The sequence below is a fragment of the Melanostigma gelatinosum genome, assembly GCF_949748355.1.
Source record: "Melanostigma gelatinosum genome assembly, chromosome: 23".
Classification (NCBI taxonomy): Eukaryota; Metazoa; Chordata; class Actinopteri; order Perciformes; family Zoarcidae; genus Melanostigma; species Melanostigma gelatinosum.
Window position 1 is genome coordinate 3,361,776 of NC_136656.1, and position 25,479 is coordinate 3,387,254.

Genomic DNA, 25,479 nt, shown 5'->3' on the forward strand with positions numbered 1-25,479 from the left:
ATAAAGTGAGAAGCAGAAGGAGGACGGTGGCTGAGAGCATCTCCTGCGCACCTTTTCATTCCTGCACGCTCACGGATCTTAAAAGCCGACACTTTACTTTATCTTCCTCGTGTTTGCTCCCAGAGAGAGATTACAACTTTGGTAAAGAGGCTTTTTTTCAAATTCTTTTTTGGAGTTGACAGAGACGCGATTCCTGGAAGAGTTTTCACCCCCCCCCCCCCCCCCCCAAAAAAACCAAGTCTTTCCATCCCTCGAGAAGTTTTAAAAAGTAAAGCCCTTGTTAGTTCCAGGGCTCGGCTTCACTTTTTCCACGTGTCCCGGCTTCTGACATAAACGTGTCACCTTGAGATTTATTTTTTTGCTGGCCTTCAAGTTTCAGACTTTAAAAAAAAGAAACTTCCTTTTAAGTCACTGACCCACAAACGAGACCAAAAATGAGATTCCAAACATCAGGACAGTCCCCAGTCTCGTCTGGTTGTTGTTCTAAATGCTTACATTAAAGCAGAGCGAGTTCTTTTTCACTTTACAAGCTGAGGTGTCATCCTGAAGATACGGGGAGCCCGGCAGCACTGCTCACCTGTAGCATCTCCTCCGCGCAGCCGACACTTTGATTTGCACTTTTACGCACAGAAACGCCACTTTGTGAATATTTGTAAGATAGAGGTCCACTCTATCTGAAAGACAGAATCGCACTCCACACAGTTCATTCATTCTGGAAACGCAACCGCCTCGGGTCTGGACTGCGTAAAGGAGCATTGCGCTTTTACGCAAAAAAAAACAAAAAAACTTTTAAAATCATCCGGGGATCGAGATCTACCTATTTTTGTTGCGAATACCGCAGTTCAAAGAAACTCGAACGCAACTTTCACCAGCTTTTTTTAAAGTCCTCCAGAGCTCCAGAGAGACCCCCGGGCTCTCCATCACCATGCTGTTCGACACGTTCGACCTCGTCTCGGCTCTGGCCACTCTGGCCGCCTGCCTGGTGTCCATGGCCCTGCTCCTCGCCGTCTCCCAGCAGCTGTGGCAGCTCAGATGGACGGCCACGCGGGATAAAAACTGCAAGCTGCCCATGCCCAAAGGATCCATGGGCTTCCCCTTCATCGGCGAGACCTGCCACTGGCTCCTGCAGGTAAGCGGTGCCCTCGGCGCGGGGAGGGAGGGAGGTGGGCTCGGTGGAGCGCGACACGGTGTCTGGGTTCAGCGCGGGTCCCGGTGTCTATGCGCGGGGACGGAGTGGGACTTTATCCGTGCGGGATGAAATCATTCTTATCTACTTCGATATTTCCAGACTTTTTTTAAAATTGCATTTTGCGATCTGAGTTCATTCATCACACTTTTATACTTTTTCACCGGGGTTACAGTGCGCGCGCTCCTTTAACGGCTCTCTGTCTGCAATACGAGGTTACTGATGAGTTAGTGTGCAACGGGGGCAGTGAGATCATCTTGATATCAACCAAGCGAGAGCCTTTTAACCACCAGTATTGCACTTTGTCACAGATTGTTTGCCACATGCGTTTCTTGCGCTCCAGTTGGCGACGCTCACAAAACAAACAACCCGTGCAAACAGAAAAAAAACGTCAATTTGTGCATCATTTCACAGCTTTTATCATTTTAGCTCAACATCCACATGAGGCGTATTGTTAAATATAGACTCATCTGAGACATTTCAGCTGGTTCATCCTCATGTTGCGCGGCTCCAGACCACGCACACACACACAGACACACACGAGCATCAAAGACTTGCACTTCACTTTTGATTCGTTTATAGCGCTGCAATCTCTCTCCCACTCGACGGTGGCTCCCTTTATTATCTCAGACGGGAGCGCGTCGGGTCAGCCAGCCGCGCGGCGCGACTTTCCCTGCGCGGAGAGGTGGCGCTGCGGTCCGGCTGATCGACATCTATCGGCCGTATCTGATACGCTGGCGACTGGTGGCGGCGGGTGTGTCCGTGTAGAAGTCAAATATAGTGAAGAATATAACGTTTCTCTATTAGTTTGAGATTGCAAATGAAAGTTGAATGTTTGACATGGAAATATGACAAGAATGTGATTCGTTTGTGCAGAGAGCGAGAGAGAGAGAGAGAGAGAGAGAGAGAGAGCGAGAGAGAGAGAGAGCGAGACAGAGAGCGCGAGAGAGCGAGAGACAGAGAGACAGAGAGAGAGAGAGAGAGAGAGAGAGAGACAGAGAGAGCGAGAGAGAGAGAGACAGAGAGACAGAGAGACAGAGAGACAGAGAGAGAGAGAGAGAGACAGAGACAGAGACAGAGAGAGAGAGAGAGAGAGAGAGAGAGAGAGAGAGAGAGAGAGAGACAGCGAGAGAGAGAGAGAGACAGAGACAGATCGAGAGAGACAGAGAGACAGAGAGACAGAGAGAGAGAGAGAGAGAGAGAGAGAGAGAGAGAGAGAGAGAGCGAGAGAGAGAGAGAGCGAGAGAGCGAGAGCGAGAGAGCGAGAGAGAGAGCGAGAGAGAGCGAGAGAGAGAGCGAGAGAGAGAGAGAGAGAGGTCATCACTGTGTGAGATGAGTGTTTGGTCTGCAGGACTGTTATTACTCTGCCCACCATCATTTACACTTCATCACTGCCAAACAGACAGAGACAAGGAGACAGGCTGGTAGACAGAAGGACCTCCTCCCCCCTCTCTCTCTCTCCTCCCCCCTCTCTCTCTCCTCCCCTCGCTGCTAGACCCACGCGCTGCAGCTCCGCTCCCCCGCGGGCTCAACCTGGCTGCATCCGAAAGAAAAAGGGGAAAAAACGTTCCCAGCATGCTGCATGCGTCAGAAATCACTCGGTAGCTGAGATTCCTCCTCTTCCAAGTTGATTGACAGGCGTAAAAGTTGCAGAAAAGAGGGAATCCCGTGAAGCGCATGCGTGGGAACCTTGTGGCGCTTTCAGTGAGGGCTACTGATCGTGTATTGGTGAGATGCTTTTCCTTTTCGCTTCCAAACTTGAGGAAAGTGAGCTTCTACTGAAAAAAGTGGGGGCTCGACGAGCGGAGGCACGTTGGCCGTGCGCGGGGCTTGAACTCGCGGTGCTCCTCTCCGTTACATCCAACACCGAGTGAGACGCGTTCCCGGAATGCAACCGAGGACCACGGCCAAGTTTATGGCGAGGCGGGGGGGGGGAAGGGGGGGGGGGCATGTCAGTCAGAAAGAGGAATGAAAGGATGAGTGTGTCTATACTTATGAGGACCAAATGGTGCAACAGGCAGAGCAAAATCTGGAGGAAGGAATAGTTTGCTTCTTTCAGCCGGATGAGGTAATCACCTGATCGTAAAGTTAAGTTTAAGAAGGGAAGGCAGCCGAGTCATCATCATCATCATCATCGTCGTCATGGTCTCGCTGTGGGGACAGAGATGTGATGGGACCTTGTAGCCCAGACGCTGGTTCATGTCTCAGCTCGTCTGCTGCTTGATTGGTCACGGAGGAGACATGTGAGACGCGCTCAGAGACGAGTCGTCTCTCTGGGACACTCATGGGGGCTGGTCCACGCCCCCCCCCCAATGAGGGCCTGGTCAAGGGGCAGTATTTACTGAAGCAACAGGAACTTTCATTGTGGGGTTTGCATTGGTCAAACACACACACACACACACACACACACACACAGTCCCGCTGCCTCATCGTGCACCGTTTCATTCATAAAACAAGGAAGTGTGGATGTGGGAGCATTTTAAAAACGTGGGCAGCGCATTTCACTTTGTTTGATTACATTTCAAGAAAAGTTTGAAAAAGACGAGCGACGGAGAGAGACGGAGAGAGAGAGGGAGAGAGAGACGGAGAGAGAGGGAGAGAGATCCAGAAGGATTCAGAAACTTTGTTGTAGCCTTTAAATGAATATGTTGATCCTGTTAGCAAACAGCCAGCAGTCACGGAGCAACGTCACCATTGATTTGGAGTCTGTGTGTGAACTTGTAAACGTCTCTTTTAGCTCTGTGTTTGGTCTCCACCAGCTCCCGAGGGCTCTTCAGCTGCTAAACGCGACCAGCTGATCTCAAACGTGAGAGCCGGCAGTGAACCCCAGCGGACATCGACGCGTGTTGTTTTCACAGCGACATTTGACACAAGAGCAATGACAATGACGGCTGATGATGTTGCAGATCGTATGTGCGAACGAGTGACGAGTTGTACTGTACGTAGATGCATCAAACCTCTCTGGATAACAATCAATTGGCAACAAAATGCCAAAAACATTTTTTTTTTCTTGCACTTTAAATGAGAAAAGGCCATCTCAAGTTTCACCATCTTTTCTTTCCTCACATTCTCTTTTGTTCTTTCACTCCTGCTGTAGATTCCTCTTAACGTCTCTTCCAACACAAACACGTGTGTGTGCGTATATATATATATATATATATATATATATGTATATATGTATGTATGCAGTATATTTCTAACCCGACACACGTGCAGCAACAGAAGCACATTTCAGTGACGGATCCATTTTAAAGCGATCTGAAGTTCGAAATAGTTTTACGGTCACTCTGCCAAAGGCCTGTCTGCTTTCATTAGGAGCCGGAGCTTTCTGAAGGGACGGTGCCAAGCAGGAGCGCCCCACACACACACACACACACACACACACACGCTGAAACACATGGTGCAGATTCATGGATACATCGATAGAAACACAGTTACGCTTTCCATACAGCTGCACACAAGCGTGTTAACACGCGTCCCGTCAACGTACGTGTAATGAGTACAGACCTCTGCACTATTTCTACTGTACGAGAAAACACACGTTTTCGACTGGTAACCGCACGCTAACTTGCTCAAGTTATGCCCTTTGTTTTAGAGGCTGAATTATGTTGCATAAAAGTTCCTATTTTTGGTTTTAAACACTGCCCTCGTGCACTAAAGTGATCTTGTATTTCCTGTGGCACCAGGGTCAGAATAAACATTGCTACATACGGAAGACATGCTGAAGACTTTTCGGATTTAAAAAGTTGAACTCAAACATCAACGTTGAAATTGCTTTGCCTTGAGAAAGTTATGAATCCAAGGTGACAGAGATAACATCAAACAGCAGCACTTTGTCAAATACACAGTTCTGTGAAGGAGCGTAACGGCATTGCAGTGCACTGAAGTAACGCAGTTACCTCCGGCTGCCACTCAGGGGCACCAAAGTGCAAAGTTCCCCGTTTTTATTGATCGATTGATTGTTTCGACCTTACAAACAAATGGATTATGTGCAGGTCACGAATATAATGTTCCAGAAGTTCTGGGTAATGAAGTTACACTTTTAATTGTGCTATTTATCTGCACGTCGAGGGCCGCAGAGTTTCTGCGTTTGACGGAATCGATTTGGCCTTCAGTAGTTGCAAAAACCAGTATATACACACACACACACGCGTTGATTTAAATCCTAAAACGAGACTCTCCCCCACCAAACCCTGGTTAAAAGCCTTTTCCTGGTGTGGAACATGTGGATCTTTGTTTTTACGGTGGATTGTTCCTTTCACCGGCTCAGACAGAGCGAGGATTGTGAGGCCTGGTGGCTGCATCCACAGTGAGGCTCCATGACTGCGGTCCGGTCCGCTGTGTGCCGCATAGCTGCGGTTACGCAGTCCCGACACACACACACACACACACACACACACACACACTAGACGGAAATACTATGAGTATATGAGCAAAAAGTCACATAACATGCAGCAGACGCACTTATAGAGCAAGTAGATGTAGCATGCACACAGCCAGACTAACACACACACACACACACACACACACACAGGAGTGTGTGAGCGCAGACAGATTGTATTACGATGCCAAATAATGAACTCTCTTTCTTTCTTTCTTCAAGTGTCAGGGAACTGGCAAGTGTGTGTTTGTTGGGTGAGAGATACATAGTTCATTGAGCGGGCACAAGGGGCAGTGTGTGTGTGTGTGTGTGTGTGTGTGTGTGTGTGTATTGTAACGGTGTTAACATTCAAGGCAGGACCCTTGAACCTCCGAGGACTCTTCTTCTCAAACCTTTTTTTTTAAGCTTCTCGCCATCGTTTGTTCTGCTCACCGCTCTTATTTATGATCCCATTTTCATGAAAATCAAGTGCTCGGCATGTTTCTTTGCTTTTTCTTCGTAAAAGACGATGTTATTACCGTCTAAGTCCTGATCGTGACGTTCATCTTTTGCGTTTTCCGTCCGCTACAGCTATCGTCCCCGACCCTCGATTTCTACTGTTCTCATGTCCTCCTCCTCCTCCTCCTCCTCCTCCTCCTCCTCCTCCTCCTCCTCCTCCTCCTCCTCCTCCTCCTCCTCCTCCTCCTCCTCCTCCTCCTCCTCCTCCTCCTCCTCCTCCTCCTCCTCCTCCTCCTCCTCCTCCTCCTCCTCCTGGCAGCGGCGTCCCTTGCCCCTTCTTTCACCCCGTGAACACACTGCTCCCTCCTCCTCACACTCTTGTCCCTGGCCGAGTACAGAGCACAACTTTAAGCTCCCTTTCTCGTGTGAAAGAGCGCTCATGAACTTTGTGCATGTGTGTAAATACTAAGAAGAAGTTTGTCCTTCGCTCAACACTTTGCAACTTCTGTTCAGTCCCAAATGTATTCGTTCCTAAAACCCATACTTTCAAAACACGTTGACACACTTGAAAATAAACAAAAGGCGGCTCAGTCATTTCCTCAAACAGCTGAGCGCTGCAGTTTTTAGCAAAGGTTGTTCAGACGGGAGGACATGGTGCATTTGCTGGGGACTATTTTCAGCTGCGGATGAATACACATTTGGTGCTTCTAGTATTTCCAGCAGCATGGAAGCTCATTTATGTGACTTCAACATTCTACATGTATTTGTTGAGCTCCACACTAAGTGTGTTGTATTTGCTTGCAGTTGAGGCGTGTGTGTGTGTGTGTGGGTGTGTGTGTGTGTGTGTGTGTGTCAGGGTATTAGCTGGGGTCCCAGGGTGAGTGTTTAGAGAGTTTTGAACAACCATAATCTCCCTTCCTATAATGTCCCCGGGTCAGGGGCCAATCCTCTCTCTCTCTCTCTCCCCCCCCCTCTCTATTCTCCTCGTTCTTTGGCTGAACTAGCCGAAGCCGTTCTTCGTTAATCCGTCCTTTTTGAAACGAGCACCCTTCCCATCTCTCCGCCTCCTCTGCCACGCTCGGCGCTCGCTTTCTTTCGCACCGTTTCTGGCGCCCACCTCTTTCCCTCTTTTTTTTGTTGCTATTCTTTATCTCTCTTCCTCTCATTCTTTCCTTTCTCTCGTCCCACTTTCTTTTTTCTCTTTCCACCTCTGTCCCTCTGATGCGGTGGCGTGACCGCAAAGGGACGGGGTTCATTGTCAAGTCGAGGACCTATCGCACCATTCACACACACACACACACACACACACACACACACACACACACACACACACACACACACACACACACACACACACACACACACACACACACACACACACACACACACACACACACACACACACCTTGGTATCTCTGGCACCGGCTGAATGATTGACAGCTGAAAAGAAAGAAGGAATTCCCTCACAGCCTTTGACCTCGTTTCCCCTCTCGTCCGTTGCTGCTTTTTCATTTTCAAGCTTTATTTCTGAAGCTGAGCTCGACCTCTTTGCAGTTTGAGTTTCTGTGGTTGACGCAGCGTTGTCGCTGTCCCTCTTGTTACCAAATGAATTGTTTGCCCAGACACAGTTATTTTTCTGAAACGGGCGTCGTTTTCCCGTCACTGATATGAACATCCGACTCACCTGTTGCTTTCGCGTCCGTCGCACCAAGCTGACAAAACATCGACATCAGCTGGCGTCGTTTCGTGACTTTCCCCCGTGTTGCACTCTGAACAAACGGCAAACGCCTTCAGCGCCTGCAATGAGATGGAAAGAACCAATCAGTGCTCTGCATCTCTGACCGCAACGCCATTTCATTTCAATTGGAACGCATTCATTTCACTGCAACATTTCAAGTGGGGAAAACGCTCAAATTCAGAAAACATCACGTGCATCATTTGTTCATACACATGCATCATGCAGTTCATGCAGACGTCGAATAGATTCACTGTGCAACACATTGCAGTCATTTGTACAGAAAGATGCCAAAAATTGTTATCGAACATTTACTGTTCATATCATGAAAGAACTTCGACTGGAAGATGAAGTTGTGAACATATATTTGACAGTTTAATGGCTGCAAACTTCACCCAAAGTATCAGCAGGACACATCTGAGCCAGTAAATGACTCTTTGTTTCCTACTCAGAAGTCATTCGCTTCCTGCTACTGTTTTCCCATCAGCCCCCGTTTCGAGAAAATCCCTCTCCGTCTGAGCGTCACCCTGATATTCCTGTTTTATAACGACTCCAGATGTGCTCTCCCTCCCTCCCTCCCTCCCTCCCACTCTCGCCAGTGTGAATGTGTGCACGTCGAGCCGCGGCGTTGATCTGAGTAAACATAATTAGCTGTGTTTTTTTTGTCTTGCCCTAATAAAAGAGTCATTTGTTGGACATTTCCACTGCGCTACAAAGAGGACATTTATAAGCCCGGGCTGCCCCCAAGCCAACCCCAACAGAACAGACGGAGTATTTTTAGCACGGCCGGCGGGCTAGCTAGCGCTGCTCGGACAGTGTGTGTGTGTGTGTGTGTGTGTGTGTGTGTGTGTTTGCAGAGAGAGAGAAAAGAGAGACGGGGAGATTTTACGAGATATTCTGTGATCGTGGTGGCGTTTGTCAGAATTCCTTGAGTGTACGAATGTGCAATGAAAGGTTTTATATGTGTGTGTGTGTGTGTGTGTGTGTTTGGATGGCGTGTGTGGAAAAAGCTCACTGGAACACCCCCGTTCTTCCTCCTTTATTGAGGTTCTTGTAAAAAAAATCGGATAAATCTCCGTTCAAAAATATAAAAGGGAGTCTGTCGGAGCTGACCTCGCTGGCTAGCAGAACGGCCGTGTCCAGACACACACACACACACACACACACACACACACACACACACACACACACACACACACACACACACACACACACACACACACACACACACACACACACACACACACACACACACACACACAATGTTGAGCTCAATGTGAACACTGAGTTCAAGAGCAGAGACACAAAGAAAGTAATTTAAAAAAAGTCAGGTCTGATTTCATATTTTGTTCATTTGCTTTGTGCGCTCGCCGGTTCGCCACGAAGAAGACTTTGTCACCGTGCACAGTTAAGACAGACCAGAATGCAAAGGGGCGAGGGAGGAGACTCAAAGTAAGAGATGTGGTGCAATAAGGAGCCTCGATACCTCCGACCTAAATAAGACCTGCATGGGGCTGCTGTTACATGTCAACCTCTTTATCCACAGAAACCTTTCAATAAAACATGCAAGTTGAAACTGAGATACCGTTTACAGCTGTTTTCAAACTTTAACATATTTACAGTAAGAGTTACAGTAGAACCCAAATAAAAGTTAAGTTGCAGCGATGACAGAAGTCTAAATGGAATGTTTACCTCCGGCTTCAGAAGCACTGCATTCACAAACAACAAGCACGCAACAAATGCCAGACCCTCTGATTCCTGGCTTTGCCTGTCGTTCACATTTTATTCATATTAACAACAAGTGACTTTGGAAAAAGAGTGGTTCCCTCTGTGCACAAGGAGTTCAGTGCCTCCACATGGAGCGTGGTAACCTCCATCATTAAGAGAAAGCTCTTCACGGTTTTCAGTTTGTTGCCTGTGACCTCGGCGGTATAAAATCAGCCGTGATGTTGTGGTCGCAGTTTTGGTTTCTGGTTTAGTCCTTTATGAAACCCAGCGAGTGTTCACAGTGAAGGTTCCTGCGCTTCACTGACGTTTGGAGGGAAAGTGTTTCAGCCGGCGCAATCAGTGAAGCTGTGACGGCTACGACTCTGTGTGTGTGTGTGTGTGTGTGTGTGTGTGTGTGATCCGTGTGCGGTTTTGTACGTGTTCTCTTGCTCGAGAAGTGTGCCGTCATTACATCACGACTTTTCCATGCTCGCTCTATGTGTGTGTGTGTGTGTGTGTGTTTTGCCAGATTTGAGAGGGAGAGGGGGGGGGGGTAACACTTCTCACCTTTTACGCTAAATGTCATCCAGACCACACCCCTGGCACACACACACACAGATTACTGTAGTGTAACGTTTTTTATTCAGCGGATTATATTCCGGGGTCCAGGACGGATGAAAATCTTCAGTATCCTGCCAAAATGTGTGTGTGTGTGTGTGTGTGTGTGTGTGTGTGTGTGTGTGTGTGTGTGTGTGTGTGTGAGAAAAGAAAATAGAGAGAAATGGAAAGAGAAAATGCATGAAGAGATACACACATAATGCACGTAGCTGCACACACACACACACACAGAAGAAAGTACACAATCGGCCCAATCTGATGCTGTATCTTGGGGTGTGAAAGGGAGCCTTGTCTGGCTGCCTGAGGAACTCCCTTTGAATGTGTGTGTGTGTGTGTGTGTGTGTGTGTGTGTGTGTGTGTGTGTGTGAGCGAGCAGGCCTGCCAAGCAGACATACTAAACCACTCTACATCCATGTGGCAGCAAAATGTAGCTCGGAAAACAACCGCACTCTGCCACGCACACACACACCCCGAGGGCTCCAGAGGCCAGCCGGCGACCTGGTGTGTCTGCGCTAATGCATGTGTGTGTGTGTGTGTGTGTGTGTGTGTCTGAGCGTGTGTGTGCATGCCACAGTAAAAAGAGGAAGTGTACAGGAGCTGTGAAAACAGTTCAGGTCAACAGCTTTTGCGCAGACAGAGAGAGAAAAAGAAACCGAAATCTGCAAAGGTGAAGGATAAAAGAGTGTTTCTTTAACAGTACACTCAAAGCCTCATGAACAGGCCTCAACATCTGAAGTAGCTTCAGTTGGGCCGAATGTTAATTCGCAACATTTGTCGTCTATAAAAGCAGTCTGGCAATCAGAGCTTTCAAAGCAACATGAAACACCGAACAGAGCTGCAGAGAGGCGGAGCCGTCTGTGCTCGATGTATAGGTCAGAGTTCACACGGAGAAACACAAGGAAGGGGTGGAGAATGAGAACGCTCACTTTCATGTCAAAAAAGTTAAAAATAAACAGCAAGAAATGATTTAATGAGTCAAGAACATTCTGGTGAATCTCTATTTTAACAGTTTTAACAGCAGCTTTTGATTTGATCGTATTAAATGCATCGAGGCTTCTCTGCAGGACTCTGAGCCACAAGTTACACCGTGAAGCAGGAACCAGTGCGAGGATGAAGGTGCAGCTTCAGTCAGCTGAGCGCTGCAAAAGATGAAGCTGTGTTTGTGCGCGCACACACACACACACACACACATCACCGATGTGAGAGGTGTGTCTCAAACAGGAAACAAACTAGCTGCTAAAATTAGTCCCAGAAAGAAGTCTGCATTCACACACACACACACACACACACACACACTGGTGGTTTCCAGTTGAGGGAGGGTTACAGTAGCTCTTAATGTTAATTCCCTTCAGAATAAAAGAGCGAAATAATAAGAAAAGTTTGATTTTAACGACATCATTTTCAATAAAAGCACTCAACGAAAATGCAGAAAAGATGTGGAACCAAACTGTTGCACAGAACCTCATAGTACTGCTTCTTTGGAGCGTATGTTTACATATGTCACCCGTGTGTGTGTGTGTGTGTGTGTGTGTGTCGTACATATCTCTTTCCCCAGGAGTAAACTGGGGTCAGACCAGTTAGTGTTGTCACGGCAATTTGCAGTTCGGCCTCTGCATGTTTGTTTGCTTTGTGAATTTTATGAATCTGGAGTATGTGTGTACCTGAACATGCATGTGTGTTTATACTGTATGTGTGTGTGTGTGTCGGCTTGTGTGTGAATGATGCGTCTGTCTGCCAGTGTGTGTGTGTGTGTGTGTGTGTAACACAGTAAGCTGCCCTCGGGCTGATATATATTCTTTTCACTCAAACAGCCCATTTACAGTTCTGGGGTCGGCTCCCTCTCGCTCTGCCGTGACCCGGCCCGTTTGCAGGTCAGCGCCAAAGCTGAACCCAGGTCAGCTCGCTAACTGACTCCAGCTCCGGTCCTCTGGGGGTTTGCCGACAGCCCGGGTTGCTCAAACTGCGGGGCAGGGCCCCGAAAATGGGCCGTGCGGGCTTCTTCTAGTCGGGCCCTGGCGTGTAAAAATGAGGTTCTCTTCATCATCTGCAGCAACGACGTTTGGGCAACTTTTAAAGCGTTACAAGACACTTTCAGCATCTGCCGCTAAACGCTCCATTCTGGCGTCTTCTTCCTCCGACTGTCAGTTCCCGTCCTCCGTCTTCTCCTTCTCAGCCAAAGGAATGAGCGCTATCAATTGGTTTCTTCTTCTTCTCCGCGCTGGTTTCTTTTTAGACGAGGGAAAGTGCAAAAACGCCGACTCGTTCCTGCAGCTCGCTCCGGCTGAAAAGGATGAACTGAGGCTGGAAATGATGAAATCCTGGAGGATCTTCTTACACAGAACAACCATCGCAGAGTCATTCGGCAGCTTGTGGAGAACGTTTTGTTGATGATGTGACGGTGAGGACGATGATGATGACGTTGGGAAAGATGATGCTTGTCGCCACTTGAACAAAGCACTTGGAACAGACAAGCGTTTTTCTTTTGACGTCGGCTAAACAGGGTTACACAGTTATGATCTTTTGTCCGACGGAAGAGGTCTTTTCATTGAAATCCGTAGAGCTCCAAAGTTGATGTTGTCTTGTCTCCTCTCTGTCCAGGGTTCGGGCTTCCACGCGTCGCGGAGGCAGAAGTACGGCAACGTGTTCAAGACCCACCTGCTGGGCCGCCCTCTGATCCGGGTGACGGGCGCCGAGAACGTGCGCAAAGTGCTGATGGGCGAGCACACGCTGGTGACGGTGGACTGGCCTCAGAGCACCGCCACGCTGCTGGGACCCAACTCGCTGGCCAACAGCATCGGAGACATCCACCGCAAGAGGCGGAAGGTCAGGATGAAACACACGAACACGCACGCACATGTTGGAGATTGGTGTGTCATCGGAGAAGGAAAGACGTCCCTTCCTCAACGAGCAGGATTGTTCTGGGAACGTAACATGTTGGCATTAAAATGGTCTTTTTTCTGTGGACGTCATGCCGGAAAATGTACGTCGTGAAGTGTTAAAATCTGAATTAAAGTCACGCGGATAGTTGCACAACGAAAGACGTGGTGCAGTTTAGACACACAAGCATGCCCTTTAAAGGAAATGGCGTCCACTGTCAAAAGCAGTGGTCATCTGCTACACAATGAGGAAGGTAGGACACACACACACACACACACACACACACAGAAGGAGAGTATCAGTGTAAAGCTATCCCGTCCTCTCGGTCTTATCAGCAGCGTTCTGGCTCCTGAAGCGTGAGAACGACCCCTCCATCACTCGGCCCTCTGTCAACGCTCTGTTACCTGCTGTTGCTTTCTTTTTCTTCTCATCCTCTCTGCTCAAGTACTTTATTCTGACTACTATATACAGTACATACATATATATATTTTTAGGCTCTGTTTTTCACCTTCTGTCTCTCTTTGCTTCCTTTTCTTTCTCTCTCTCTCTCTCTTTTCCGTGCCAGGACCATTTCAGGTAATCAGCCACTTAACTCTCCCTCCTATTATCCCGTTATCCCCGGGGCACATACCCTCTCTCTCTCTCTCTCTCTCTCTCTCTCTCTCTCTCTCTCTCTCTCTTCTCTCTCTCTCTCTCTCTCTCTCTCTCTCTCTCTCTCTCTCTCTCTCTCTCTCTCTCTCTCTCTCTCTCTCTCTCTCTCTCTCTCTCTCTCTCTCTCTCTCTCACACACACACACACACACACGGACAAAAAACAAGCCGAACAAGCAGCAGAGGCTGCTGTGTTTTCCTGTAAATCAGTCTCTACTTTTCTCTTCCTCTGGATCCTCGATGGAGGGAGAGAGGAGAGATTTAAAAAGGGCTTTCGGAGGCGGGGTCGGGTTTCGTTGCCGCTGTGCCCGGGGACGGCGAGGGGTCGGCTGGGTCTAATCTGGGCTCTGATCCCCTCTCCTCACCCTGGAGACCCCCGCACTAACCTCATGTAATGACCCCTGATTAGGAAGGCTGCCTCCAACACAGCACAAAGAGGGGCTTTCTGTGGGGGCTCCACACACCACACACACACACACACACACACACCTGAACGTTCCCCTGCACTCAACCCAAACAGCAAAATACAGAGACGGGCGTTCTGACTGTCGCATCATTTTTAGATGACAGGCAGACGGACAAGTTGAGAAGAAAGAGAGAACAGCAAGACGTGCAGAGAGCAGAGAGAGAGTGTGTGTGTGTGTGTGTGTGTTGGCAGCCCTCCCTCCTGTTTTCTGGGTAATAAAACTAAGTCAACAGCAGAAGCGAAACAACATCAACTGGAGAGAAAGAATGAGCGACTGGCTTACTGTCTGACCCACTGGACCAGAACTGCTCCTCTCTGTGTGTGTGTGTGTGTGTGTGTGTGTGTGTGTGTGTGTGTGTGGTGTGTGTGTGTGTGTGTGTGTGTGTGTGTGTGTGTGTGTGTGTGTGCCCTCCTTGTGGTTTTGCGTTTGGAAAAACAATCTTCACACAGCACATTAGCCTTCGGTGGACCAACAAGAGCCAGCCAGTTTCCATATAACCCGCGTTAAGCTCGGAAACTAACTCCCTCGAAGAGCCACGGCGGCCTGGTTTTCCACTACGGGCCAGCCGGGGCTCACACATCATCCTGGTCTGAAAAACAACAACATCCAACAGACGTGTTTCTGCTGCCGACAGGCAGAGTTTATCGCTTCGGTCTGAGCCTCTTGGAGATGGTTCAGAACTCTGAGCCAGCGTCGCTGCTTTGGCTTTAAGTTTGAAGTCACTTATAACACGTCTTCTGAAGGCTCCTCCAGTCAGCCGTCCAGACTCTTACTTCTAAAGACAGACTTCTTCGCTGGTATAAGGATACCAGCGAGAGAGGCAGGGCGAGCGTCACGCATGTGGTTCCAGTCCAGACTCCAACTGAAGTCACATTCAGGCGTTCCAACGATGTTCTTGCAAAGAGATTGAACTGGGGATCAGGTTTGATGGGTCGCTTTGCTTCAGTGGACCTCGTGTGGGATCCGTTAACACGCTCGAGTGGCCTCAGTCGGCCCTCCATGACCTGCAGTGGAAAGATGTCCCTCTGCGCTGAAATAACAGCGGGTGAATCCAAACACACGCCGTGTTGACAGTGGCAGCCAGTTCTTTATTTTCACCCCCCCGACATGCCGCTCACTCACTTTTCTGTTCCTCCACTGCATGAACCCCCTCATTCTCTCTCTTCCCCACATTTTCCTTCCACCTTGTTTTTCTATTGGAACCATCCCCACATTCAGGAAAAAGGAGAACCACAGGGAGGGCAAATAGAGCGAGATTGGACAAGAATAAAAGACAATTTCAACCAGACATCTTCAACCTGTTTTCTTTCTGTCTGTTCTACACGACGGGCCAGTTTCCCTTTCCTCTCTATTCATGGGTTCTCTTGCAGTGATAATAAGACTGAAAGGGGGCCGTCCATGTATTACGCACTGATCAATTGTGAGATTTGGGGCTATTTTGCTTCCATAACACGTTTTCTTTCAGACTAGTGGAGAGAAAACGCTCAAAATAAACTAAATTCACCAAAACCTAGCATTAGATAGCTCATCTGCAGATTTAAACATAACATTTCAGAAAACTTGTAATACAAAAACGAATTATCTTAATGTAAGTAATCAACTGGGGAAGTTTCATGAGGATACCTGCGAGTTATTTTCTTTACCCTATTCACCTGTCGTGGAGTGAGTCAGTGTGCTGCTCTGGTGCAGCCCTCGTGTCTCTGAGTGTCCTGTGCTTCTGCTCATCACCAGTAGAGGGCACTGCCAATTCTAAGTGTCCTGAAGCCCATCCTGCCTGTCCCCCCTCTGCTCTCTAAACAGCCTCGAAGCTCAAATTAAAAGACAAGATATACGAGCGGTGAGTTTGTACAGGGGGGTGAACATGCACTCACAACCATCCAAACTGCAAAGCTTCAGCCTGCAGCTCAGGTGATTCTTTTATATTCCCTTTACAGCTGAAGGATCACATGCTCCTCTATTGGTTGAGAAAAGCCAGCAGAAATGGTCTAAACCCCCAAAATATAGCACAAAGTCAAAATGTTAGAGTAATACAATGTTTAAATCCTGCAGTGGTGGAAGACATATTGGAAAAATGAACTTCAGTGAAAGTAATATCAGCAAAATATACTTAAAAGTACCTTTTTATGCAGAATGTCCATTATGACGTTATGAAAATATCCTGCTGAGAATAAAGCTTGTGTGCTGTAAGATAGACTGAAATAGATTTTCCCTTTAAAGGTCGTCAACAAAGCGAATCCTTTTGTGATTGGAAGTGATGATGGAGAGACGTACGGACTGCTTGTGTGACGAGGAGAAAGAAAGAAACGTTTTTTTGTTCTTTTTAAAAGGATGGATGAAGGGGCAGGGAGAGACGGGAAGAGGTGGGAGGGAGAGAGAGAGGGAGGGAGAGAGAGAGAGGAGGGAAAGGAGGGCAGAGAGAAGAATAAAGGAGTCTTTACATGTCTGTGGAACCAGCAGCTCGCAGCACTTTCACATAATTTAAGACATATGGACGTTATTAGGACGACTGCGTCGGTTTGACTACATCAGTGTGTGTGTGTGTAAGTCTGGGAGTGTGTGTGTGTGTGTCTTTAAGCGCTGCAGGCTAACAGAAGACCGTCACGTTTTTGTGGTGCAGCAAAATGACTGAACAATCCCCCCCCCCCCCCCCCCGTCCTGTGTGGAGCTTGGGACCGTCCCACAGTGACACTGCATTACAAAAAAATGCGTTTGACTGGCAGCCAGGCCGTGCAGGAGGATACCATGTGTGTTTGTCTGACCTGTAGTTACCTTTCAGAGTCTCGGCCTCCCGTCTGCCTGCCTGCACGCACGCACACACACACACACACACACACACACACACACACACACACACACACACTCATGAATAGTCGGAGCAGGAGGGTTGAGCTACTGTAGGACCAGTGAGACAGTCAGTCGCTGTGTGTGTGTGTGTGTGTGTGTGTGTGTGTGTAGGAATCGGCAAAGTACTCGCCCAAATTGACCAATTACACCTAATCCAGTGCAGACGGGTTAAATGGCCAAATTCACAGCGTTACACAACCTGGTTTGGCTTACCGAATATTTCCCTGCTGATTCAGAGTCTAGTTTTCTTGCCTGCTGGCGACTGATCGCCAAACCGGCAAACCGCTGGCTGAGGCACTGATGAACAGTCGAGTCATGGATTTAAACCATGGACGTGAACGACTGATAATTGAATTACTTTTCACACGACTGATCGACCAACCCCCTTACCATCCAAATAACTGATGAAGAAACCCATGAAATGAATGATTACGTAGAGAAACTAAAGAAAAGATGACTTTCTGCATCCAACTAAACGTTTGACTCAGTTACCAACCTGGTAACACACAGACGGACAAAGAAGACAGAGGTAGACGGACAAAGAAGACAGAGGTAGACGTCCTCTTTTGGGCCGATCAACAGCAAATATGCAACCTTGGGACATCCTTCCTCTGAGTTCCATCCAAATCCAACCATGCCTATTTCACGCCACACATCTCTAGCCCTGATCTCCGGGTTAGCTTGGCGCTGGCGAATCGCCGCTCGAGCGCTGTGTGCGTTTAAAGACGCGAGCCGAGAGGTTCAACGACGCGTCGCGGACACATTCCAGATAGCCAGCAGGTTAACTGTCCGGAGCTGTTCGGGGAAGTCTGTCAGGATGCTGCAGCCAAAGCAGATCCCGGGACGCCAGTTGATGGGAAACCTGGCGGAGGGCTCGCTTGTAACAGTAGGAACTTTACCGTAAGCGTTGCATTCGCAGCACGGGTCAAAGAAGTCGTTGCACCTCGGGTATCGGATGGACGGATCATTTGATGGCAAAAATACACGCGTAGTTTGGGGAACAGACCGTGGCGATACCACATTGACATTAACTTCTACTCCACACTATCTAAATCCACCGCCAAGCGACAATATAACGGCCATGACAGCCCCCCCCCCCCCCAGACTGTTCTGAGGTCAGATGGTGTGTGTAGTCCCCTGTGGCCAGGGTTGGAGAGCAGGTCATGTAAGCTGATCCGTGCCCGGCGGCCCCAGCAGAGGAAATGTAGCGCTGCTAACGTCTTAGAGCGCCCTGTGATCTGCGCTAACCACTCCCTAACACACACACACACACACACACACACAGCATAGACACATAGCCGTACGCCGCACACAACGTAGTCCACACACTCATTCACGCACACAGCACCGGCTCAGTGGACTATTGTTCATTCATTCTGAGGGCGACGAAGGGAGGGAAGCAGGGTTTGGAGGGGAATGATGGGGGAGAGAGAGGGAAGAGGGCAACGGAGGAGAAAGAAAACGAGAGGAAAATGAGGTGGAGGACAAAATAAGAGTACAAGTGCCCGACTGATGGTTTGGTAGCTAAAACATCGACCTCAGGAACCACATGTACCCTCACTGGCCTGGGCTCGGATCCCACCAGAAGCTCCTTTCTTCCCTCTCTGCCTCCTTTATGTGTCAATGAAAAGAAGCAGGAACAGTCTGTCTTTATAACCATGTTATCCAAGTGTATTCGCTGATTTAAAACATATTGCAAATGCACAATAAACTCGTTTTGTACGTCTACAATGTGTGAAGCGTAGTTTAGTTTATCTGCATGGTTATAAAAAAGTAGAAGGCCATAAAAAAAGAACCCACAACAATAAAACAAATAGAGAAAAAAACACAAGACAAGATGCAATTATGAGTTTGTGCAGGTTAGAAAATAAAGTAGCTCATGAAAAAACTACAACATAAGTACTTCAAAATATACCAAAAAGGAAAGAAACTAATACAGCGAAACAAAGAAATGTGAACGTTCGGCCCGCATCTTAACGAGCATTTCCAAAACGATTGCAACGCTCTTAAAGTGAATCAACGGACCGGCCGCCGATCATTAGACGGCTGTGTTTACCTCGAATATAAAACCTGCTGGTTCAAATGTTCCAGTCTCATTCCAAAGGGCAGAAAATGCAAACCATGTGCACCAGTCGCTGAACCTGCCCGACAGTGTTCAGCGTTGCCTTCCTGCGATTACTGTTTGAATGGAACCTAGCATCCCGACGTCTGTGAAACGTAACTGAACGGCCTTTTATGAAAGCTCATCGCTAGAAAGCTCAACTGCTCGTGACTGAAGAGTTGACAGCAGTGAAATTAGCCACACTGAGGGAGCGCTCAAAGGGTCAAATGCACACGAGTTATTTCTCCAACAAAGCTAAGTGTTAGCGACTGATTCATATCAATATTCTGGTCCAGTCCGCACGCTTTCCTCCTCTACCCTCCAATGTTCTCCACCTCTAAATCATTTCCAAGACTATTTTAAGGGCAGTTTTCGGAGCTTAAATCAGATGGAATGTTATTTGTCCAAACAACACTGACGACTGGTGACGGATTCGTACTAAGAAATACTACGAGCAGCCAGGAAAGACTTAACTCCCCCCCCCTCCCCCTCCTTTCTGCCTGTCACTGGGGTTCTGCTGACTACAGGGAAAAAACCTCCACAATGTATAAGTCTCTGTAAGGAGGAGATGCATGTGGAATGGGCATCACAGAAAACGAATGAGAATGAACATACGATGGAAAGTCTTGGTATAATTCAAAAGAGAGACGAAGGGGATTGATGGATGGAGAATGTTGTAGAGCTGTGACAGGAGAGGGAAAGAAGGGGAACATTGGGAACTGTGCAAACTGTCAAACGAGTCGCCACCATTGAGTGAAAGCAACAGACCGTGGATAAGAAATGCACGTAGTCAGCGCGATGTCTCATTGGTTTGTGGACAACGGTTTTGAAGCCTTGAGTTCGGCATTTTGGCCGTCGCCATCTTGTTTTTTTGCAACCAGAAGTTGGAAAGGATCTAATGCAAATCTTGGGTGATCTTTATCGGTCTGTACAGTACGTGTCATGAACATACCCGTTCCTCTGTCTCTCCAGGTGTTTGCCAAAGTGTTCAGCCACGAAGCTTTGGAGTCCTACCTCCCGAAAATCCAGCAGGTCATCCAGGAGAGCCTCCGAGTGTGGAGCTCCAACCCGGAGCCCATCAACGTCTACAGGTACGGTGGGCGTCATGTCATGTCATCAAAAACAACGAATACAGGTGAGGATCTATGGATGTGACTGAGGTCCTGATTGGTTGTTTTTTCGCAGGGAGAGCCAGAGGTTGTCCTTCACCATGGCGGTGAGGGTGCTGCTGGGATTCAGGGTGTCGGAGGAGGAGATGAGGCATCTGTTCGCAACCTTCCAGGACTTTGTTGACAACCTGTTCAGCCTGCCTATAGACCTGCCGTTTAGCGGCTACAGGAAGGTACGTGTTGACGCCCTCTTCTCCCTTTTATATTCGCTTTCGTCTCACTTTTGCTCCGTGTCTTTGTCACATAATATTCCCTTTATGCTGAGTCGTAGTTGCTAATGATTTGTGTTGTAATTACTTCGGTATACCTCTGGCACATAACTGCAGCATTCATTTGAGGCTCCATAAAATGGGGTTCCTTGAAGAGAAATCTTGGTATCTGGTGTAACCTCTGCTTTGTGTGCGTTTACAGGGTATCCGTGCACGAGACATCCTGCAGAAAAGCATAGAGAAGGCCATCAGGGAGAAGCCGTTGTGTTCCCAGGGGAAGGACTACAGCGACGCGCTGGACGTCCTGATGGAGAGCGCCAAAGAGAACGGCACCGAGCTCACCATGCAGGAACTGAAGGTAACGCGCCAACGCACAGAAATCACCTGAGGAGAAGGTGTGGAAACGCATGCTGGGGGGAAGCCAGACGCACACGAAGCCGCCCTCACTCACACATAGCAGCATTAACACGCCAGCTCTGATGCGCATGAGTGCAAACAAACACCAAGTCACGCATAATGAACACGCTCACTGTTTATCTAGTAAAGTGCTGCCAAAATGGAACCTGTGCTCGTTGACCGAACACACACACACGCATCGACAATTATTGTAATTTCTCCAACAAATCATCTTGGCATCATAAGCAATGAAAGTGACTTATAATACACATCTTTATGTCAAATACGACTGCAGGGATGCGAAGCCGATGCCCATAGGCAGCCAGTAACACACAGCCATGGACAGGCACACCCTCTATTTACCTATTAAAGGAATTCTGAGGAATTCTGTGGAAACTCAACTCTCTCTCTCTCGCTCGATGTGGTTTCTGGGTTACGTCCAGGGCCAAAAATAAGTCAACACTCCCCCTGCTAGGGGTCTGAAAGAGGCCTCCTGTACGCACACACACACAGTATATAAATACACACACAAAGTGAACTGGGGAGCCCCTGTCGCAGAGGCCCAGGCTGAAGCACTCTCCTGCAGTTTTCTGACGCACACACACGTCGGGTGAGGCAGAGATGTGTTTTGACACAGATGATGGCAGATGAGAGGTTTATTACAGGAGTCGTGCTGCCCGGCCTCGCCGTTATTTATTCCACTACCTTAATAATGGGCTCGGCACGGCGTGCTAAATGTTGTTTTTGGATTTGAACTTCATATTTCCAAACAGGCTACTTTTCAGGAATTAAAAAATGCCTTTATTTTTTCGAGATCGAGGTGTGCGCTGGTGGATTTGTGCCCAAAGTAAGGCTTAATAATGACCAATAATGACAAAAATAGACCCGACAACATGCTGGGTGAGAGAAATCTGTTTTCCTCACTCGTGAATGGTGTATTTTGTATTGCTACCACCTTAAAAACAGAAATGGTGGCTATGTTTGGGCATTTGGCTAATGTCCACCATCACCCTTCAGCACACAAGTCTGCCGTCTATATTTCCACTCTCCGGACCCTTCATTCAAGTAACAAGCCATTAGCCCATCAGTAGCTGAGGCAGAAACCACTTGGCATGCCCACAAAGTAAAGACAAAGCAACTCAAACGCCCTCAGTGCAGTTCTGCACTCGGTGTTCACTTGGTGGACTTGTGACGAGGGCTCATAAGTAGGCATTGCTCAACACAAGCCAAAAAGGTTTAAGGAACCAGCGCGCTGACACGCCATCTCGCCTCTCTGTCGTCCCCCACAGGAGTCGACGATCGAGCTGATCTTCGCTGCTTTCGCCACCACGGCCAGTGCCAGCACCTCACTCATCATGCAGCTCCTCCGCCACCCTTCCGTCCTGGAGCGCCTGAGGGAGGAGCTGAGAACCAGGGGTCTCCTCCAGAATGGTTGCCTTGTGCCAGGAGAGCTGAGGCTGGACACCATCGTGAGCCTCAAGTACCTGGACTGTGTCATCAAGGAGGTGCTGAGACTCTTCACGCCCGTCTCGGGGGCCTACCGAACCGCCATAGAGACCTTTGAACTTGACGTGAGTAGCAGAGTAATCGTTCCCGACTGAATACCACTTCATGATCTAATATCTCTTTAATATCTTGGCCATCCTAATCATACGTCAGTTGATGAAATCTTTACAAATGGCACATTCATCTTCACATCTAGCATCTTTGGAATTTATGTCAAGAATAAGAACTAAGACGAAAGTTTATTAGAAGCAAGAACATAGTCTTCTAAGATCTCTATGAAGGACTTATAAAGAATAACGAAGAGCAGCTTTGAAAGTCTGATCCATCTACTACCCCAAAAACACGAGGTTTTAAGGACACATTTAAGAAGGACAAAGTGCCATCACAACCGATTCTCATATTCCCTTATTCATAGCTAGTATGAGTTACAAGAACTGGAACCAGAGTTTGTGCAAAGTGCATCATCTCTGACTTTATAAGCCGATGTGCAAAAGTGCAACAACCTTCCCAGAATTGATGACGCCGAAGAAATCTACTTGCAGTTGTGAATGCGCCCTCATAGATCTGCTAACCGGCTCCATTGCTCCGTCTTTCTTTCTCCAGGGAGTGCAGATTCCGAAGGGCTGGAGCGTGATGTACAGCATTCGTGACACCCACGACACCTCAGCCGTCTTCAAGGAGGTGGATGCCTTCGACCCCGACCGCTTCAGCCAGGAGCGGGGAGAAGACAAAGAGGGACGCTTCCACTATCTGCCCTTCGGCGGTGGCGTCCGGTCCTGCCTGGGCAAGCAGCTCGCCACCCTCTTCCTTCGCATCCTGGCCATCGAGCTGGCCAGCACCAGCCGCTTCGAGCTGGCCACCCGGGAGTTCCCCCGCGTGGTCACGGTACCAGTGGTCCACCCCGTCGACGGGCTGAAGGTGAAGTTCTACGGCTTGGACTCCAACCAGAACGAGATCATGGCCAAGTCGGAAGAGCTGCTGGGAGCGACTGTTTGAAGGGCAGAGAGTTGACGAGTAGGGGAGGGGGTGAGTGATCGAAGAAGTCTTGAGGGAGAAGATTGAAGGAAGGAAAGAAAGAATTTCAGAGTTATTTTTTCTTCTCCACCTTTGCTCTGCCAAGTTGGAGGTTCCTTTTCAGACGAACAGAAAAGCAGAAGTCTTCGTTTCTTGTTACACCTGATGATGATCGGGACTTTCCTCTGAGAAAGGAAGAAGCTGCCAAAAAAGTTCTTAATTATGCTCTATTCCGTGTATTTTTTTTTCTTGAAGAAATATACAAACAAAGTGTATGTACAAAAAAAGCTATGTAATATAATTTGAAAGAGAATGGTGGGTAGTGCACAATAGGAGAAAGAGAAGTATGGTGGTACTTTTGGTGAAATTTAGTGAAAAGTAAAAGTAAAGAGGGTTGAGGAAGGAAGGCGAGATGGATGAAACAGGGTATAGGACGAAAGAATATGATATTTTAGCATTTAGCTTGTGCTTAATCAAATGCAGTGAACCATTCCAGTTGTCTAGCAGGGTAAAAGAGACGGATATACAGACTGATAGATCCAGATTTCCTGGTCAAATTTGATGAATTTCGAGCCTGAATTTTGAGCCAGAATCTTTCACGGCCCCTCCCACATTAAACTCATGTTTTCTACTTATTGGCGAAACATTTGAAAGAATGACACACAACAGCGGTGCCATTGTGCTTTCCATCAAGATTCATTTTCATTCGTTTCAATTGTTTACGTACAAGTTTACAAAAGGCAGTCAACGGGATCAGAGCAGGTTGCGTCACAGGTGAACTGCGTTGCCGAGCCTGTAAGATTGGCGCCGGAACATAATGCAGTAAATATCGGCTTCAATATCTAATGCTAATTGAGGTCAAATTAGGGAAGAAAAGGGCTGAAAATGAGAGATATAGTTGTGACGGGGAGACATACTGGCTGCATATTGTAACGGGTGGACCACATAACATTTTGAATTGATGTAAATGGGCAATTTGTTAAATTTCTTAAAACCTTCCTTTCTGGTTATATTTTTCACAAACCTGCCTCTACAATATAATCCGCATTGATTTTTAACACAACATATTGCTTCCATTAATGAATCATACAGTAGCTTCAGTTCTCAAATAAACAAAAACTATAGAAGCAATGCCATCCTGCCGGGTTTTACTGTATTTTACCTCCAGTGAAAACTTGGATACTCTCTTCTTCCGTCTCTGCTACCCACTGATTGCCCATATGCATTGATTCAAAATGTTGCCCATATTTATAACAAATCACAGTAATCGTAATGATGTGTGAACTCAGGTGCACAGTAGACATTGTGGTGGATAATGAACAAGCCTTCGCTCTTTTAATGTTTAACTCGGACTGACTGCACGTAAATAACGTCACCTACTCGCTGTTGTAGTTTCAGAGTCGGACCGATTACTCTGTCAATAACTTTGCCGTCAGACCACATAAACGAGAGGATATCAGGGGTTTCCAATAACGCATGCTTCCACTTGACTTATTACTATTACCTTGCCCCCCCCCCCCCCCACCACCACCAAGGAAGCAATTCTGATGGTGCAAGCCGAGTCAATCGACATGAATTCGCAATTGGCACCACAAAAGACATGTCACTAAAGTCGATAAGTAGTGAGGTAAACAAACTGCTTTGTAAACTCTCTGAACCTGGGCTTTGATACATAAACTACACTTTTAAGTTGCATTGAGATTGTACCCTCTGGGACGGTGACTTTGTCCCGCAACGAGGATACGATAAAGGACTCGAGAGACCTCCTGAGCTGGAGGAGGAGAAGAGACGGAGGGATGAGGTGGAGGCGGAGAGGAGGAGATCTACATACATGCTGCTTGAGTGTTGCTTTGTCTTTCTGTTTGTTTAATTGTCTTTATTTTCCCGTCTCCTTGGAGCAGACATTTTTCAGTTGCGTGTCGAAGGTGACATGTTGTCTTGCTGCTCCTCCAATCAACGCTAAGAACGCAAAACAAAATTAAATTCCATGGGGTTGTTTTTTTTTCGCTATTAAGAGATGTATTGTTTGAGGTGATTGCACAATCAGGACTCTCGGAGCTTTGCGTGTTCCATAATTGGAGTCAGACGTTGTTCACGTGTCACAGCTTCTGCAACGGAACTCTGGGACTCGAAGCTCGAGAGAGAGAGAGCGAGAGAGAGCGAGAGAGAGAGAGAGAGAGA

General features: G+C 47.8%; 1 protein-coding gene across 1 annotated transcript; it reads left to right on the forward strand.

Annotated features, from left to right (window-relative positions):
- Positions 1–25,479, forward strand: cyp26b1 (cytochrome P450, family 26, subfamily b, polypeptide 1). Its single transcript, XM_079296030.1, has 7 exons — positions 1–1,129; positions 12,664–12,888; positions 19,977–20,095; positions 20,190–20,346; positions 20,585–20,740; positions 22,068–22,349; positions 22,888–25,479. Exons 1-7 carry the CDS (start codon positions 926–928, stop codon positions 23,278–23,280), a joined length of 1,536 nt encoding a protein of 511 aa, XP_079152156.1. The 5' UTR covers positions 1–925; the 3' UTR covers positions 23,281–25,479.